The sequence below is a fragment of the Dendrobium catenatum genome, unplaced genomic scaffold (assembly GCF_001605985.2).
Source record: "Dendrobium catenatum unplaced genomic scaffold, ASM160598v2 fragScaff_scaffold_1344, whole genome shotgun sequence".
NCBI classification, from domain to species: Eukaryota; Viridiplantae; Streptophyta; class Magnoliopsida; order Asparagales; family Orchidaceae; genus Dendrobium; species Dendrobium catenatum.
In genome coordinates, this window is record NW_021319806.1 from 543050 (window position 1) to 561004 (window position 17955).

Genomic DNA, 17955 nt, shown 5'->3' on the forward strand with positions numbered 1-17955 from the left:
TATTCAAAATATTACATACTAAGTCTAATAATTACCTCACATGTGATTCATATATGAATATTAAGTCAATACTAAACTAACTTTTAATCTTTCGTGCTCTATCCTGTTTGAACACTTTGAGCTGTTCAAAACTCTCCAAATAAAGAACAAAGATGGGAGATATAAGAAGGGGAACTTTTACTCTTTATTCATCATGCACTCATACTCTCCAATTGGAGTTATTTTTTTGCTTGCAATGACTATGTTGTACTAATTATGCTACTAATTAATCCACCATCATTAATAAACTAACACAAATGAATTCGCATCATTACTCACCGTGTCACGATGGAACAATTATTAGGTCAGGTGACCTGACGTAGCTCTACGTTAGGACGCCAATAACATGTCGTCACGTGCTCTTACTATTTATCACGCAGCCCGACGACCGGACCCGGATCGGACCTCGGGATTGCTATGTTCGCGTATTGCTAGGTATTGCTCGACAATAACGAGAAATATCATTATGTGAAGAGCAATACATAGCATAACTCGGTATTGCTTGGTATTGCTCGATATTGCTCGGTATTGGTCTTCACAGAATGGTATTTCTCATTATTGCTGAGCAAAATCGATCAATACCTAGCAATACGCGAACATAGCAATCCCGGGTCCGTTCCGGGTTGGGTTGTCAGGCCGCGCGTTAAAGAGTAAGAACACGTGGCACTATTTTACAAGCGTCCGAACGTAGAGCTACGTCAGGTCACCTGACCAAATAAAAGTTCGTCACGATGGCCTCATCCTCAAGATCAAACTTCCAAATTGATCCAATGGAGGCAGGGGCCATCCATTTAGCCATAATCTCTAAAGCACTTTAAGTTTGTGCGTTAAATTTAATAAGGATGTTAACAAAAAAATGTTGAATAGTAGGTACATGAGAAAACTATGGGGTTCCTCTCTTGGTAATCATGAATATGGTGGTCATTTGTTTGGCTAGGAACATGTTCGATCAATCTTGTCCATCGATTGCGTTGCTTCAACCGTTTGCCTATTCAACTTTTCTATCGTCTCTTTAGACAAACTTCTAAAGTTATGGTCAACAACCAATAAGGGTTGATTTTAAAGAATAAGTTGAGAATTTCATGACGATATTGATGATATAAAGAGTGAAAAAATATCAAATAATATTTTTTTTAAAGAATTACAAAAATTCTATAATTTGTTCGAAGGCGTCCACTGGTGCTAACAATTATAAAATGATGTGTAATTGATAGATTATGACACTAACATAAATGCTCAATCTTGGCAAGTCATTCAAGTGGATTATCCCAATTGATTTTAGGAATATCTATTGAAATTTCATCAAAACTCAACTTGATTGGGAACAAATCTCTATGCATATTTAAATTGGAAACTTCCAAACACTATTTTAGCAAAATTATAATCAAATTGCATGACACTAAAAGTTATCCAATTTGAGTCTGAATAAACCCAGATTAAGCACTGAAGCATAATATAAAATCTTGGGATTTAATTGGGGGATCAAATGAACTTTAAATTTCACATATTTATAGACAAATCAAGCATCTAGACGAGATTAATGAAATGAACCTAAGATCACTTTATTTTGATATCGTTAAAGCACTTGAACACTACAGAAATGGTCAATGATTAAGGAAATTAATATGAGTTATCCAATCGAGTGTTCTAGGTTTTGATTATATTTATAGGTCATGACAATCTCAAAAAACTATAACCCTTCAATCTCTATATGAAAAGGGTCTTAGGACTTGAATTTTGGCTTAAGATTCAAGAGAGCTCATAAGCTTAAAGAATCATGAAGTTTCACTTAGGCATCACCGCTCAATTGTCATTAACTTACTACCGCCCTACCATCACTATTTGACCACTACTAGACCTATGCTTGACTGCCTCCGTTACCACTGACTGACTATCATTATCAACCCACTAATATGTGAAGAAATTGGGCACCATATCATAAACAATCGGAAAGCATGTTATAAGGAAAATCTGTTTGATAATGTTAAAATCAATAATGACAAAATTATGAGAGCAAACACCCTTTCAATTATTAAAACATTTTCCCTAACCAGCTTTTAGTTATAAATTTGCTTCTAGGTGATCTTTACCTTCATTAGTCTTTGTGGCTAAGTGGGATAGGTGGTTTCTCTAAGTTATTTTCTTTTACATTAAATTGCTTATTCTTTCTTAAGCAGATGCACCCCTTTCTCCTTTTAGTTTTGATGGTGGAGTTAGTAATGATTGTTGTGCTTTTATTTTGGCTTGCTGAAAAATTTGGATGATGAATTTATGGAGTTTATTTTTTATCTCTATTTGGAAGCTGGTTAGATTTAAATTCTTGGTCAATTGATATCTAAGATGAGTTAATAGAAAATTTTGTGAGTTTCTCTTTTTTGAGAAATGAAGAACAAGAGAATGATATTTCAATATTAATTGTAAATCATTTGATCCTAAGTGATGGAGCCAAATGAGTCTGATTATCTCACATGACCTCAACTCTTTGATAGAGCCTATGTTATGCATTATGGGCATATGAAAATGGAATTGTTACAGATATGCAAATCTTTCAGGGTAAAATGAAGCCTTTATATATATATATATATATATTGATGAATTTTGGGGTGCTCTTATGCTTTATTGAATTTCATTCCTACTCTACCTTAGTGATGAAGTATTAGGAACTCTTGCCTTCTTTGGGAGATTTCCTCCTTAGAAATTGTAATTGAATGCAATAATCTTTGTCATGCCATGAAGTTTCATTCTTTATTTGAAGTATTGGAAAAAGTATTATAGTGGTTAAGTCTCCTCTAAAGCATATTTCTATCATTCCTACATGATCGTTAGATTAGTTCAAGATCCGGGTGCATTGATAGATTTGCTTGCGAAAATGAATAGATGTGTCGCCGATTTATTTAGTTTCTTGGGTTGTTTTCTATTATTTTTTGGTGGAGAAATTGGTAATTTGGATTATCTTGGAATGCAATGCTCTCATGCCATGTGATGTATATGGTGTTAAGTTCAAATCATTATTCACATATCCCTTTGTTTAATTATCACATGTTATGTGTATTTGATAAAAAGATCTCAAAGAAATATTGTCTGGAAAGTGTTTTGGAAACATGTGGATTGGCATAATTTATTTATTCTATAGATTTTTGACATGAGAGTGTTTTTTTTTTTAATATGATTCTTAAGATCTGTCATGCATTGGATTATGATCTCACATGTATTCGATGCTTTTAAAAAAATGTATTTCAAACATTTAGAGAAATGTTTTGCTCTCAGTTTTTTGTTGTCATACTATTAATATTATGCGGTAGACCCTCCTTGCAATGCGCTCTCCGATGATTTTTGATATGATGTTGAACCGCTTTACATATTGGAGACCTTGACTTTCATTAGTCTTTATGACAAGGTGAAAGAGGTGAGCCCTCTAAGTTCATCTCTCTTGCATCTAATTACTCTTCTTCCTTAAGTGGATGCATCTTGTCCATCTTTTACTTGGCGAAGTTTTGTTGGTGTAGAGAATAGTGGTTTCCACACATAGATCTTTTATGTTGTTTTAAAACTCTTAGAGGCAATGAATGATTTATTTTATGATTGAAGAGTTGATGTAGCTTGATATTCTCTTGGTGGTTAAAAGAAATGATCCATGTGGTAAAGATTTAACTTTTGAGGAATATTTGTTGTTGTTGCTATACCTCTTGGGTTGGATTTTGATTTTCTTCGCCATACTTTATCTAGATATGAGCTTTATCATTATAACATGAGATATTGTCATTAGCAAAAAGCATTCTTGTGAGCATATGAATTTTACCATATTGAAAGGTTGGCTCAACATATGAACCGTTGTGGATTCTTTTGTTCTATGAATTATACACTTGCAAACTCTCTTGAAACATTTGACGATGCATAATATGGAAGTTGTTGGAGAGTTTGTCATTTTCATATTTCAAATATAAATTTTCTATGGAATTGATTCAACGATACATTGGGGTGTTGGGTTATTCTCTTAAGCACAAGCAAAATGTTTGGTCAGTTATATTGTTGTAGCATTTTATCGGAGGTCGGGAAGGTGAAATGGCATCAAAATCATTCTCTTCTTATTTGCATTTGGCTCAAGTTGGATTGAAATGAAATGGTGAGATTTCCTTGTGCTCTGTTGGATATTTGGTGGCATGCAACATAGAGAATAAGAATTTGTTAAGGAATCTTATGAATCGTTTTATGACTTAAAAGGCTTTTATGATTTATCTTATATCAAAAAATCTCATGACTTGCTTTATGATTGGAAGGTGTTATGGGTTGTTAGGGGTGTTTATAAATCTTTTTATAAAACATTTTTGGAGAGGGTGTTGGAGAATGGTTAAGTGTTTTAAATGTGAGTTTTGTTTTTTTTTTTTTGCATAGATCCATGCTTCATGTGCATCGCTGTTTTCTCACACGAAGTGGGCACCGTTAATATGATATTCTATTATGGTGTGATGCGGGTACCTTGCCTGGAGGGTACCCTTGGTGTGTTTATTTATTTTATGTACTCTAGATGTCATGCATATATCTTTATATACTTTACTTCATAGTGCACTTTGTCTACATACATGCATTATATTAGCATTGCTCAAGTGAAATGTCAATGTATAATGTATCTAGGTTGCTTGTAAAAAAAGAAGATTTAATGTACAATGTATCTAGGATTTCATGTAAAATATTCATCATATTTATATATGTTTTAGTCTCAAAGATTTGTAAAAGGGTTAAATATGACTATTCCAGAAGTAGTTGATTGGCATAATTATAGAAAAGCTTCAACCGTACAAAATACTAAAGGGGATTTGACTTACAATTACAAGATGTTGTTTGCTGGTATGGTGGCCCGACTAAGAGGAGAAGCCCAAAGTTGAATGAATGGAGTGGAGGGTGATGAAGTTGATAGGTATTTACAATTATTTTTGAGGTTGAAATCTACTCATTGCGATGCCAAAAAATCTAAAAGGAATAAGAATAAAAAAATTATTTGAAGTATTCCAAATTGTTGTAAATAATTACTTTGGAGAAAATGTGAATTATTATTTTGGTACCTCAATTATTTTTCTTTTAAATTTTTGATATTTTGTAGGCTCTAGTATGTCATATATTGAGGTTGAGATAATTAGGACCAGTTTCAATTTTTCCATTAGACACTAGGGTGGGTTGTCCACTGAATTCAAACCAATTTTTCCAATTAACCAGGAATTTGTGCCAGCATCTCGGACAATCTAAATTGATTAATATATATATATATATATATATTCTTAATGTTAACGATGTTGTGGATGCAATGATGCAGTCCGTTTCATGATCAGACGTCATGTTGTCTCCGTAGAGACAAATTTCCTCGATATGTATGCCTTCGCATCATATTTGAATCGCCTCGAGATTTATACTACCACCTCAGATGATCCAAATTGATTAAATAAAATGTATATTCTTAATATCGGCGATGTTCCGGATGCAATGGTACTGTCCGTTCGTCGATATGACATCATTTAATCATCGACGAGGCTAATTTCCTTAATATGCATGTTGCGCCTTGGAATTCGTGTCAACTTTCCGGATCATCCAAATTGAATATAAAAAAATGTAGTTCTTAAGTATTTGCATTATTCTGACTGCAATAGAGAAATCTGTTTCATGAACAGACATCATTTGGACAGTGACGAGGTCAATTTTCCTCGAAATTTGTGTTATTGCCTTGATATCCGTGTCCCAATATGGATGCTTCAAATTTAATAAGCAAAATACAATTTTCAGAGGTTGATAATGTACTGGATGCAATGGTGAAGTCTATTTGCCGATCCGACATCGTTTGATCAGCCTCGTACTTTAATTTTGGGTGTCGGTCATCCAATTTGACCGATCTCGTCCGATTCGACTATGAGGGGCCTCGACCTAGCAAAGCTTGATGTCCTGATCGCAACGATATCATCTGTTTGGCAATCATAGGTCGTTTGATCCTTCAAGTGATGTGTGGCACCAAGGCATGTATTGCTTTATTCACCTGCTTGAGTCCTTTCTTGCGTGATTGAGGTATAGGGGTCAACACTTTAAAAAGGTAGCCATGCCTAACTTAATAATCATCTACATGATCTCTTTGAATGCAACATTGCCAAATTTCAGCAAAATCATGATCATCTGAATATAATTCATGTAGAGATTATAGGCCAACGAGTTTCATTTGTAGCTGAGTGAGCAAAGCAGTATGTCGGCTTAAGGCATCCGCTACTCTATTTTGAGCACCGCTTTTGTGTTTTAACACAAATTTAAATTTTTGTAGAAACAAGATCAAAAGTGAATGCATTCAATTGATGTTTTTTTTTATTTATTTATATATTGCAAAACCTTGTGGTCGCTACAAAGAACAAAGTCTTAATGGAGTTAGTGTTCCCATTGTTTTAGGGCCCTCACGATGGCATATAGCTCTTGTTCATAGATTGTCCACCACTGCCTCGAGGCACGGAGTTTCTCGCTGAAAAATTCTATAGGCTTGTTTTCCTGAGTTTAGACCGCTCCAATGCCAATTGAGGAAGCATATGTTTCTACAGCAAATGGTTTTTCAAAGTTAGCTAAAGAAAGAAATGGTGCTGAGGTAAGAGTTGTTTTGATGTTTTCAAAACTTTGCTGCTGTACGGCACCCCACTCAAATTTTTTTAGTTTCAACACATCGGTGATTGGAGCCATACAACTACTGGATCCCTTAATAAATCTTCGGTAAAAAATTGCTAGCCCATGAAAACTTCGTATGTCTGTTAGAGTTTTTGGTGTCGGCCACTATTGAATAGCCGAAATTTTGGCAGGATCAGTACTAACGCCATTAGCAGAAATTTTGAAACACAAGAATATCATCAATGGAGTTGCAAATTCACATCTTGACAGATTTAGATACAATGTATTTTTCCTCAATGTTTCAAGGATACTTCTTAGATGGCCAATGTGATCACCAAGTGTGGAACTAAAAACCAGTATATCATCGAAATGTGCCACACAACAACGATTGAGGAAAGGTTTTAGCACTTCATTCATTAGCTGCATGAATGTATATGGAGCATTACATAAGCCAAACGGCATTACTTCCATTCATATAAACCTTCACGAGTTTTAAAGGCAGTTTTCCATTCATCTCCTAGCCTGATTCGGATTTGATGGTAGCCACTGCGAAGATCCAATTTAGAAAAAATAGTATACCCTGCTAACCTTTCGATCATTTCTCCCATCCTCGGCAGCAGAAATCTGAACTTGACTGTAATCTTATTTATAGCTTTGTTGTCCATACACATCCTCTAATTCCCGTCTTTTTTGGGCACAAGCAGGACCGACACGGCACATGGGCTTAAACTGTGTTGTATCAATTATTTTTCCAACAATTCATCCACTATTTGCTGTAGGATTCGGTTCTCATTAGGACTGAGCTTGTAGTGAGGCCGGTTAGGCAGTGTTGCTCCTGGTATGAGCTCAATCTGGTACTGGATGGTTCACATAGGGGGCAATTCAGCGGGTTGAGCTTCTGAGCTAACATCTGAGTATTGTTTAATCAAATTATCTATTTCCTCAGGTAGTGTTGTCTTGCCCACAGTAACATTTGTCTCTTTTACCACAAGAGCCAAAATTCTGGAGGCCTCCTTCCAGGCGTTGAGTAGTGCTGCCGTTGAGGCAGTGGACAAAGCAGTCTTATTTTTCTCAATACTAATTTCTGAACCGACATTACTTGGTAACAAGGGTAGTCGCCGGCCGTTCCACTCAAATGCATATGTATTGGCATGACAGTCGTATATAGCCCCTACATCGTATTGCCACAGCCTTCCCAAAATAATATGGCATATGTCCATCTCTAGCACATCGCATAAAACTTCGCAAGTATAATGCTTACCAATAGAAAAGGACACCCGACATAATTCGGCCACTGACATTTCCATCCCTTTTTTCACCCAGCTAATTTTGTATGGATTTGGATTCTTTGTGGTCTTTAATTACAGTGCTCGCACCATGGCTCAAGAAACTACATTTTTGGTGCACCCGATGTCTATCAACGGCTCACAAACCTTTCCGCGGATTGTGCATTTGGTACGAAACACAGCATTTCGTTATGTCATGTTGGGTTTTTTGGGGGCTAACAATAATTTCTCCATGATGCACACAAAGGGTTTTCCAACATCTCCTTCTACATCTTCCATTGCAAATTCACCTTCAGCTTCTAACTCAATCCCATCTTCATCCATATCAGCTTATAGCAATTGTAATTGTGGTCTCGTAGGACACTCATTTGACTTGTCTCTCGGCCTTCTTCGCGCTGGGTTACAATTTCTTCTTCGGAATCTGAGATATCCAGGTTTCCTAGTCGATCCAGTTCATTATCTCACTCTGAAGCTTCAATGATTTGTGAACCTCTTTGTCGTCGTCAGTCTCCATCAAAACCCCTCCTCGCAGCCAAACCTGCATTTGGAGCCGCGACTTGCACCGGATGCGTGCGATCCAATTTGGCGTTAATCGCCGTTAGCTCCTGCCGAACCTCTCCGAAGAACCGATGAACTTCAGTCGAAAGGTTTTCAGCTTGTTAAGCCAAGCTTCGATGTTCCACTATTTAGCAATGACTATTTAGCAATGCCCTAATTTTTCTATCTTTTCCCATTGACAACATTGAGATTCTCACTCTATATGACATTGTACAATACAGAAAAGTAAAGTAATTAAAATAAGTTGCACTTGCAAGTGAATTAAGATGTAATAACAAGAAGTAGAGCTAGTTTTTTTATTAAAAATATATGATATAGATACATATTGATTATAATATTATAATATTAAAAATTTGAATTAAAAAATGATATAGTAATTTTAAAAATAATAATAATTTATTTCAACAGCTTTTAATATATATATATTAAATATTTTAATTTTAATTGAAGTAGAAATAATAACACGATATTATAGATTGTTAGCTTAAAGTTACAAAATTAATTATTTAATAAAAAACAAACATTATGACAAATCATAGATGCATAGAGCAAAATAATAAAAGGATTTTTACATACATAACACCTAAAACTATTGAAAATACATATCTAACACCTAAACATTAATATTTACTTATCTACCACTCCATTACACATAATGTCACATCCCATCACTCTCAGTGGCCACCTTCACCGCAGTGCCCTTCGGCGGCGGCATCCAGCTCAACAGCGGCCAAACTTGGATCATCGACGTCCCAGCCAGGACCACCGGCGGCCGCGTGTGGGTCCGCATTCTGATGGAAATGGCATTAATGAGGTTAGTACCGACAGCAGCAACATCACATAGCCTTCTCCCTCCTAGCCTGCATCTCCAAGGCCTTCTCCATCCTCGATGTCGTCGCTGATCTCAAGTCCTCTTGTTCTGATTCCAGAAGCTATGAAGCAGATTTATTTGGCAACAATGGTGGGTTGCTAGATGGGATTTGGAGCCCCAGGAATTTGTTGGGAGCAATAGTGCCAAGATACACTACAAGCTAAAATCTTAGCCCAAACAGGTCCACCGCCAATATTAACACACCTAAGTGAGTCTGGCTCCTCGCAAGCGCCAACCATTCCCTCGTTCCCATATCATCTCCACCACAACGCAAGCCCAGCGCGCTCGAGAGAAAAATAGCGAGGAAGACAAAGGATATTAAGAAAGGGAGTGAGAGGAACGAAAGACGATGAATGGAAATGTTCTGATGCCTGTACCGACACTTCCGGCGGTGAGTCACTTTGAGCTATTTTGATTTGTTTATGGGTTGTAAACTTCCTTCGCGCGAACGAACGGAAGAGGACACGCATATAAACGGAGTGGTAGAGTAGAAGAAAATGGAGATTTTAAGTGGTAGATAAGTAAATATTAATGTTTAGGTGTTAGATATGTATTTTCAATAGTTTTAGATATTATGTATGTAAAAATCCCAATAATAAAATAAAAATTAATATTAAATGGCCATTAAATTATTTAAGTAGTTTTTTTTAAATAAAATGGAAATATTGTCTTAACTTTGTGTAATATATTTTAAAATATATATATTATTATTTATGACACATTTGTCAAACATATATGATGTATCCAATACATGTCAAGCAAGTACCCGAAATGACACGCTTTATTATTATGAAATATTAATGCATCATAGAAAGTAAATAACTTTATCATTTTTTCATGCAATAATGGCCAAGCATGAGTCCTTGATGCTGAAATTAAGATATTATCAACTTCATGGAAGCTCATTTTATCTAGCTAGCTTTATGCATGCATGCTCGCCCCCCCTTCATAAATTCAACATGGATATTCAGTGCATGTTCTTATGATAACATTAATAGAAAGCTATTGATAATAAAATGTCACAAGAATAATGTCTTAATGCCTTCATGTCTTGACTTTCTCAGACTTTTATTGCTGTTCAAGAAGGTGGTTTGTGAGATCCTCTGTTTCCAGTTTTCCAACTTTGTTCTCCTCATTCTTCCCCCACAGTACAGAATAAAGCCCCACCATTATAATTATGAACCCTATAAGCCTGCATTCATTAAAAAAATATAGGAAATTACTAAAATTTCTGTGAAATTTAGAGTCATATATACATAATTTTGGCAGTGTAAATGAGTAAAAAATCTATGGTTACGGCTATTATAATTACCCTCCAGAGTACAATTGATCTCCAAGTATAATGGCTGCGAGGATGGCCACCAAGACAGTCTGTACTGGTTGGAAAATAGCAACGATTAGTGGGCCTGCCCTATCAATGCACCAAGTCTGAAGAGAGAAGGTAATCCCTGAACCAACTAGGCCCTGAATATGACAAAAATACATTAATAATTTTTTGTCACTCATGGATTATTAAATTAATAAAAAATCTGGCTTGTTCAACGAATCTGTCCCCTCTAAAACATAACTGATGAGATGTTAGATACAATATTAGTTGTTCCTATTAATATCCTTCTCGTCAGCCTATCAACTTCAATAAAATATAGAATAATAAATGAGGGAGAGACAAGTGTCTACGTTCTTTCATTTTAATTTTTTAGCTTGAATTGTGATAAGCATGCCAATGGGAGAAAATAAGGAGAAAGATAAGTAAAATATCAATAAATAAATAGCCAACGGCTGGAGATTGAAAAGTTAATTGCGTACCGCATAAAGAACGGCAAGGAGCTCTTCTCCTGAATGGATCTTCCACCTCTCAACATCCCTTTCAGTGAATGCTGCTATGACAATAAACTGTATTACACCAAAAAAGCATGTGAGTGTCGTTACTGAGAGCCTAGCTGGGTAGTGCTTGAGCACCGGTACCTGAAAATTAGGATATTATTGAAATAATCAATATTAATTTTCAACGAAGAACCACAAACATCTAATAAATTGATTATTTATTTAACATGAGGAAGTTTTTGGAAGAAATTAAGGGTTTGATCATCATCAGTACCTGGAAAACCATCCAACCAGACCAAGCAACGCAGTTCAGTAGAATATAGACACAGCCTAAGGTCCAATGCATTATCTGGCTTGAAGAGATGAAGGATTTTCCCAATACTGTGAGGTTTAGGTGGTTTTTAAGAAGAGGAGAACCCTTATACAAGGTTAAGATGGTTGCTCCACTAATACAAACTGCAGTTCCCATCACTTTTGCAATGCCATACCTCTTCTTAATATTCAATTGTTCAAGCCTGCAATATTAACTACTGCCCATTATGTTACCAAAACAATTGTAAAGCAAGTCAAATTGAACTAATTACTACTTTTGCTGAAAAGTTGGAATCACCTTAAGGCTGCAGCCATGGCAAATGTGATCGCTGGAGTTGAATTTTGTATTGCAGATACATATGTTGGAGACAAGTAGTACAAACCCAGTATGTAAGACCCTTGGTTAGCTGCAATTCTACAAGGCATTCAGTGATTAATAAACATGGTGAATTTTGAAAAAAACCACCATACTTGTCTGTATAAACTGCTGGTGGGTTATTTGATTAGCTGAATTATTGCCTAATTACCCACAAAGCGCAAGAAGAAACAACTCAATTAGGATCGAGAAGGTAAGAGGTGGCCTGTCATTCCTGAAGAGAAAACAGAATGGAGTATGCAGTCATTAATTTGCAGGGAAAAAAAATAGTATTTTACGCTCCATTACACTTGCGTGACATTCAATTAAGAAATTCAATGCCTTACTTCTCTAGAAAATAGGCAAAGGGAGCCAGCAAAACTACAGCAATGATATTTCTGTAGACAAGGAGTAGGAGTTTGCTTATCCCCATGTTTAGCGCCACTCTTGACACTATGTGAGATCCTGCATAGCACAAGTGAAGCAAAAATACGGTTATGAGGAGTTTCAACTTCTTAGAAAATTGAGACTCTCTTCCCATCTTTTTTTTTTTTGGTCACACTTTAGTTCTCTCCCTCAACTGCTCAAGAGCTTGGCTTAATATGGTGCTTGAATAGAGAAGAGATAAGGGAACATATATATACGAACCATCTTTATTATTTAAGTAAAAAACAGGGAGAAACTGGCCATGTAAACATTAAACTAATGGGAATGGACGGTATGCAGTAATACGCACTCTATCATCTTACAATTGCAAACCAACCATATTTTTGTTCAAGGTATTTATTGCTTATCAGCTTGGCTGTCATGATAAAATTATAATAATGAGTTTGAGTAAGTTCATGATCTGGCTCATTTGTTATGAAAAAAAAATTATGATTTCAATGGAAACTATAAAATAAAAAAAGAAATTAAAAGATAAGTAAGAAAAAAAAGTTGAGATAAATTGATCGAAATTCTTATAGCATTACATTTAAACCCCTTGAATCCTACTATGAAAAAAAAAAAACTTTACATTAGATTATTAATAGATTTGAGCATTTTTTTTTTCTTTTTGTTTTTCTTTTTTGAGTGGAGATCCACAGTGACAAAGCCAAATCATTGGATTTAATGAGAATGATTGTGACGTTGCGGAACTTAATTTGTCCACTATTGAGCAATGACTATTTAGCAACGCCCTAATTTTTCTATCTTTTCCCATTGAGATTCTCACTCTATATGACATTGTACAATATAGAAAAGGAAAGTAATTAAAATAAGTTGCACTTGCAAGTGAATTAAGATGTAATAATAGGAAGTAGAGATAGTTTTACTATTAAAATTATATGATATAGATACATATTGAATATAATATTATAATATTAAAATTTTGAATTAAAAAATGATATAGTAATTTTATAAATAATAATAATTTATTTCAATCTCTTTTAAAATAAAAAATATAAATCTATTAAATATTTTAATTTTAATTGAAGGAGAAATATTCACACGGTATTATAGATTGTTAGCTTAAAGTTACAAAATTAATTATTTAATAAAAAATAAACATTATAGCAAATCATAGATACATAGAGCAAAATAATAAAATAAAAATTAATATTAAATGCCCATTAAATTATTTAATTAGTTTTTTTAAAATAAAATGGAAATATTGGCTTAACTTTGTGTAATATATTTTTAAAATAAAATATTATTATTTATGACATGTTTGTCAAACATATATGATGTATCCAATACATGTCAAGCAAGTACCCAAAATGACACGTTTTATTATTATGAAATATTAATGCATCATAGAAGTAAATATTATCATTTTTTCAAGCAATAATGGGCAAGCATGAGTAAAAAATCCATGGCTACGGCTATTATGCTTACCCTCCAGAGTACAATTGATCTCCAAGTACAATGGCTGCGAGGATGGCCACCAAGACAGTCTGTACAGGTTGGAAAACAGCAACGAATAGTGGGCTTGCCCTATCAATGCACCAAGTCTGAAGAGAGAAGGTAATCTCTGAACCAACTAGGCCCTGATTATGACAAAAATACATTAATAATTTTTTGTCACTCATGGATTATTAAATCAATAAAAAATCCGGCTTGTTTAGCGAATCTGTCCCTTGTCCCTATACGTTAAAAACATCCAAAACATAACTGATGAGATGTTAGATACAATATTAGTTGTTCCTATTAATATCCTTCTCGTCAGCCTATCAACTTCAATAAAATGAAGAATAATAAATGAGGGAGAGACAAGTGTCTACGTTCTTTCATTTTAATTTTTTTAGCTTGAATTGTGATGAGCTTGCCAATGTGAGAAAATAAGGAGAGAGATAAGTAAAATATCAATAAATAAATAGCCAGCTGCTGGAGACTGAAGAGTTAATTGCGTACCGCATAAAGAACGGCAAGGAGCTCTTCTCCTGAATGGATCTTCCACCTCTCAACATCTCTTTCAATGAATGCTGCTATGACAATAAACTGTATTACACCTAGCTGGATAGTGCTTGAGCACTGGTACCTGAAAATTAGGATATTATTTAAATAATCAATATTAAGTTTCAACGATGAACCACAAACATCTAATAAATTGATTATTTATTTAACATGAGGAAGTTTTTGGAAGAAATTAAGGGCTTGATCATCATCAGTACCTGGAAAACCATCCAACCAGACCAAGCAATGCAGTTCAGTAGAATATAGACACAGCCTAAGGTCCAATGCATTATCTGGCTTGAAGAGATGAAGGATTTTCCCAGTACTGTAAGGTTTAGGTGGTTTTGAAGAAGAGGAGAGGTTAAGATGGTTGCTCCACTAATACAAACTGCAGTTCCCATCTCTTTTGCAATGCCATGCCTCTTCTTAATATTCAATGGTTCAAGCCTGCAATATTAACTACTGCCAATAATGTTACCAAAACAATTGTAAATTAAGCAAGTCAAATTGAACTAATTACTACTTTTGCGGAAAAGTTGGAATCACCTTAAGGCTGCAGCAATCGCAAATGTGATCGCTGGAGTTGAATTTTGTATTGCAGATACATATGTTGGAGACAAGTTGATGTAGGGATCCTGCAAAGAAGGTTAGAGCAAGCAGAACAAAACCAATAAAACAGAGCTCAGAACACAAGTTCTAAGAACCTGTAGCAATTCTATGAAGTTGTAAAATCAAGTTCCCTCTTCTTTCCCGTCCCCAATTCCTATATTACCTTGCCTGATAAAAAGCTACTAAAAAAGGTGTAAACAACCACTATTTGCACTCATGTGCAGCAGAACTAATAAAATGCAATAAAGTAGTAATCCTAACTAACTATCAGTAGTAAGTGGCAATAAGTTGTGCTGCCGGATAATGTTCATTAAGATGCTCCGCATCATTCGCCCCCACCATGAAGAATGCTGTCATCTCCTAATACAGATGTCACCCGGCCGTCATCAGGTGGTGAGTATGGATAAAGGTCAGCTTTCACGTAGCCGTTTTCATTAATTCTATGGAGGATTGGAAAAGGCCCAATATTTCTACGACTTAGCTTTGAATAAGTTCTCGGTGGTCGGCGTTCCTTGGTCAGGGGAACTAATACCAAGTCACCCGGATGAAAGATTTTTTCACGCCGATGAACATCTGCCCTGTTGCTTATAATAAGCATTGGCTTGATGCAGTTTTGCACGAACAGTAGATAGCTTATCTGTAAACTATTCAGCCATATTGGCAGCAGCCTTATTTGCACATTTTGGAATAACTGCAACATCCACAATAGTGTTTGGAAATTTGGTATAAACAATACTAAAAGGGCACATACCAGTTGGCCGATTTGACATTAGATTGAATGCAAATTCTGCTTGAGGAAGTACTTCATCCCATAGTTTCGGTTTTTGCTGTACCAAGTAGCGGAGCAAGTTCCCCAGTGTGTGGTTGACTACCTCTGTCTGGCCGTCAGTTTGCGGATGATAAGTCGAGCTAAGTTGTATTTTAGTATCCAATCATTTCCAAAGTTCTCTCCAAAAATGACTTATGAACTTCATATCACGATCCGAAGCTAGGGAGCGAGGAATGCCATGCAATCGTACGATCTCGCGAAAGAACAGCTTGGCAACGTTCAAAGCGTCGAAAGATTTTTTACATGGCACAAAATGCGTCATTTTTGAAAAACGATCTACGACCACCATAATTGAGTCATTGTCTCGACGCGAACGAGGTAGGCCAAGTATAAAATCTAGGCTTAAGTCTTCCCAAATAGAGTCCGGTACAGATAGCGGCAAATAAAGTCCAGTGTTCTGTCCTCCGCTTTTGTAGGCTTGACATATTGGGCATCTCTCTACAAATCGTGTCACATCTCTTCTTAAGTGAGGCCAAAAAAATTTGTTTTGTAACTGTAGAATGGTGTTGTCACGGTCCAAATGGGCGGATAAACTTCCGGCATGTATTTCCTTGATGATCTGCTGTCGCCAGGACGAATTAGGAATGCCAAGCAAATTTCCTTTAAAAAGGTAGCCGTGCCTGACCGAATAATCATCTACATGATCTCTTTGCATGTAACGTTGCCAAATTACAACAAAATCATGATCATCTGAATATAATTCCTGTAGGGATTCTAGGCCAACGAGTTTCGTTTGTAGCTGAGTGAGCAAAGCAGTATGTCAGCTTAAGGCATCCGCTACCCTATTTTGAGCACCGCTTTTGTGTTTTAACACAAACATAAATTTTTGTAGAAATAAGATCTAACGTGCATGCATTCGATTAATATTTTTTTGTGTATTTATATATTGCAAAGCCATGTGGTCGCTACAAAAAACAAAGTCTTGATGGAGTAAGTAGTGTTCCCACTGTTTTAAGGCCCTCACGACGGCATATAGCTCTTGTTCATAGACTGTCCACCGCTACCTCGAAGCACAGAGTTTCTCGCTGAAAAATTCTATAGGCTTGTTTTCCACTTTTCCTGAGTTAAGAGTTAAGACCGCTCCAATGCCAATTGACGAAGCATCTGTGTCTACAGCAAATGGTTTTTCAAAGTTAGGTAAAGCAAGAACCGGCGCTGAGGTAAGAGCTATTTTTATGTTTTCAAAACTTTGCTGTTGTGCGGCACCCCACTCAAATTTTTTTAGTTTCAGCACATCGGTGATTGGAGCCATACAACTACTGAATCCCTTAATAAATCTCTGGTAAAAATTTGCTAGCCCATGAAAACTTCATATGCCTGTTAGAGTTTTTGCCTTTTTTTGGTTTCGGCCACTGTTGAATAGCCGAAATTTTGGCAGGATCAGTACTAACGCCTTCAGCAGAAATTTTGAAACCCAAGAATGTCACCAATGGAATTGCGAATTCACATTTTGACAGATTTAGATACAATTTATTTTTCCTCAAATGTTTCAAGGTTACTTCTTAGATGGCCGATGTGATCACCAAGTGCGGAACTAAAAACCAATATATCATCGAAATATGCCACACAACAACGATTGAGGAAAGGTTTTAGCACTTTATTCATTAGTCGCATGAATTTAGATGGAGCATTACATAAGCCAAACCCCATTACCTTCCATTCATATAGACATTCGTGAGTTTTAAAGGCAGTTTTTCATTCATCTCCTGGCCTGATTCGGATTTGATGGTAGCCACTGCGAAGATCCAATTTAGAAAAAATAGTAGACCCTGCTAACCTTTCGATCATTTCTTCCATCCTCGGCAGCGGAAATCTGAACTTGACTATAATCTTATTTATAGCTCTTTACACATCCTCCAATTACCATCTTTTTCAGGCACAAGCAGGACTGGCACGGCATATGGGCTTAGACTGTGTTGTACAATTGTTTTTCCAACAATTCATCCACTATTTGCTGTAGGATTCGGTTCTCATTAGGACTGAGCTTGTAGTGAGGCAGGTTAGGTAGTGTTGCTCCTGGTATGAGCTCAATCTGGTGCTGGATGGTTCGCATAGGGGGCAATTCAGCGGGTTGAGCTTCTGAGCAAACATTTGAGTATTGTTTAATCATATTATCTATTTCCTCAGGTAGTGTTGTCTTGCCCACAGTAATATTTGTCTCTTTCACCACAAGAGCCAAAATTATGGAGGCCTCCTTCCAGGCGTTGAGTAGTGC

General features: G+C 35.9%; 1 protein-coding gene and 1 pseudogene across 1 annotated transcript; both read right to left on the bottom strand.

Moving 5' to 3' along the window:
- Window positions 1–10150: 10150 nt before the first annotated feature.
- On the bottom strand, window positions 10151–12465 carry LOC110096870 (WAT1-related protein At3g18200). The gene is made up of 7 exons (XM_020822999.2): window positions 12217–12465; window positions 12042–12104; window positions 11813–11929; window positions 11477–11717; window positions 11185–11343; window positions 10691–10842; window positions 10151–10570 (listed from the first exon to the last, which is right to left on the bottom strand). The coding sequence occupies exons 1-7, from the start codon at window positions 12408–12410 to the stop codon at window positions 10447–10449; spliced, it is 1050 nt and encodes a 349-aa protein (XP_020678658.1). The 5' UTR covers window positions 12411–12465; the 3' UTR covers window positions 10151–10446.
- Window positions 12466–13740: 1275 nt separating this feature from the next.
- Window positions 13741–16992, bottom strand: LOC110096873 (annotated as a pseudogene).
- Between the last annotated feature and the right edge of the window lie 963 nt (window positions 16993–17955).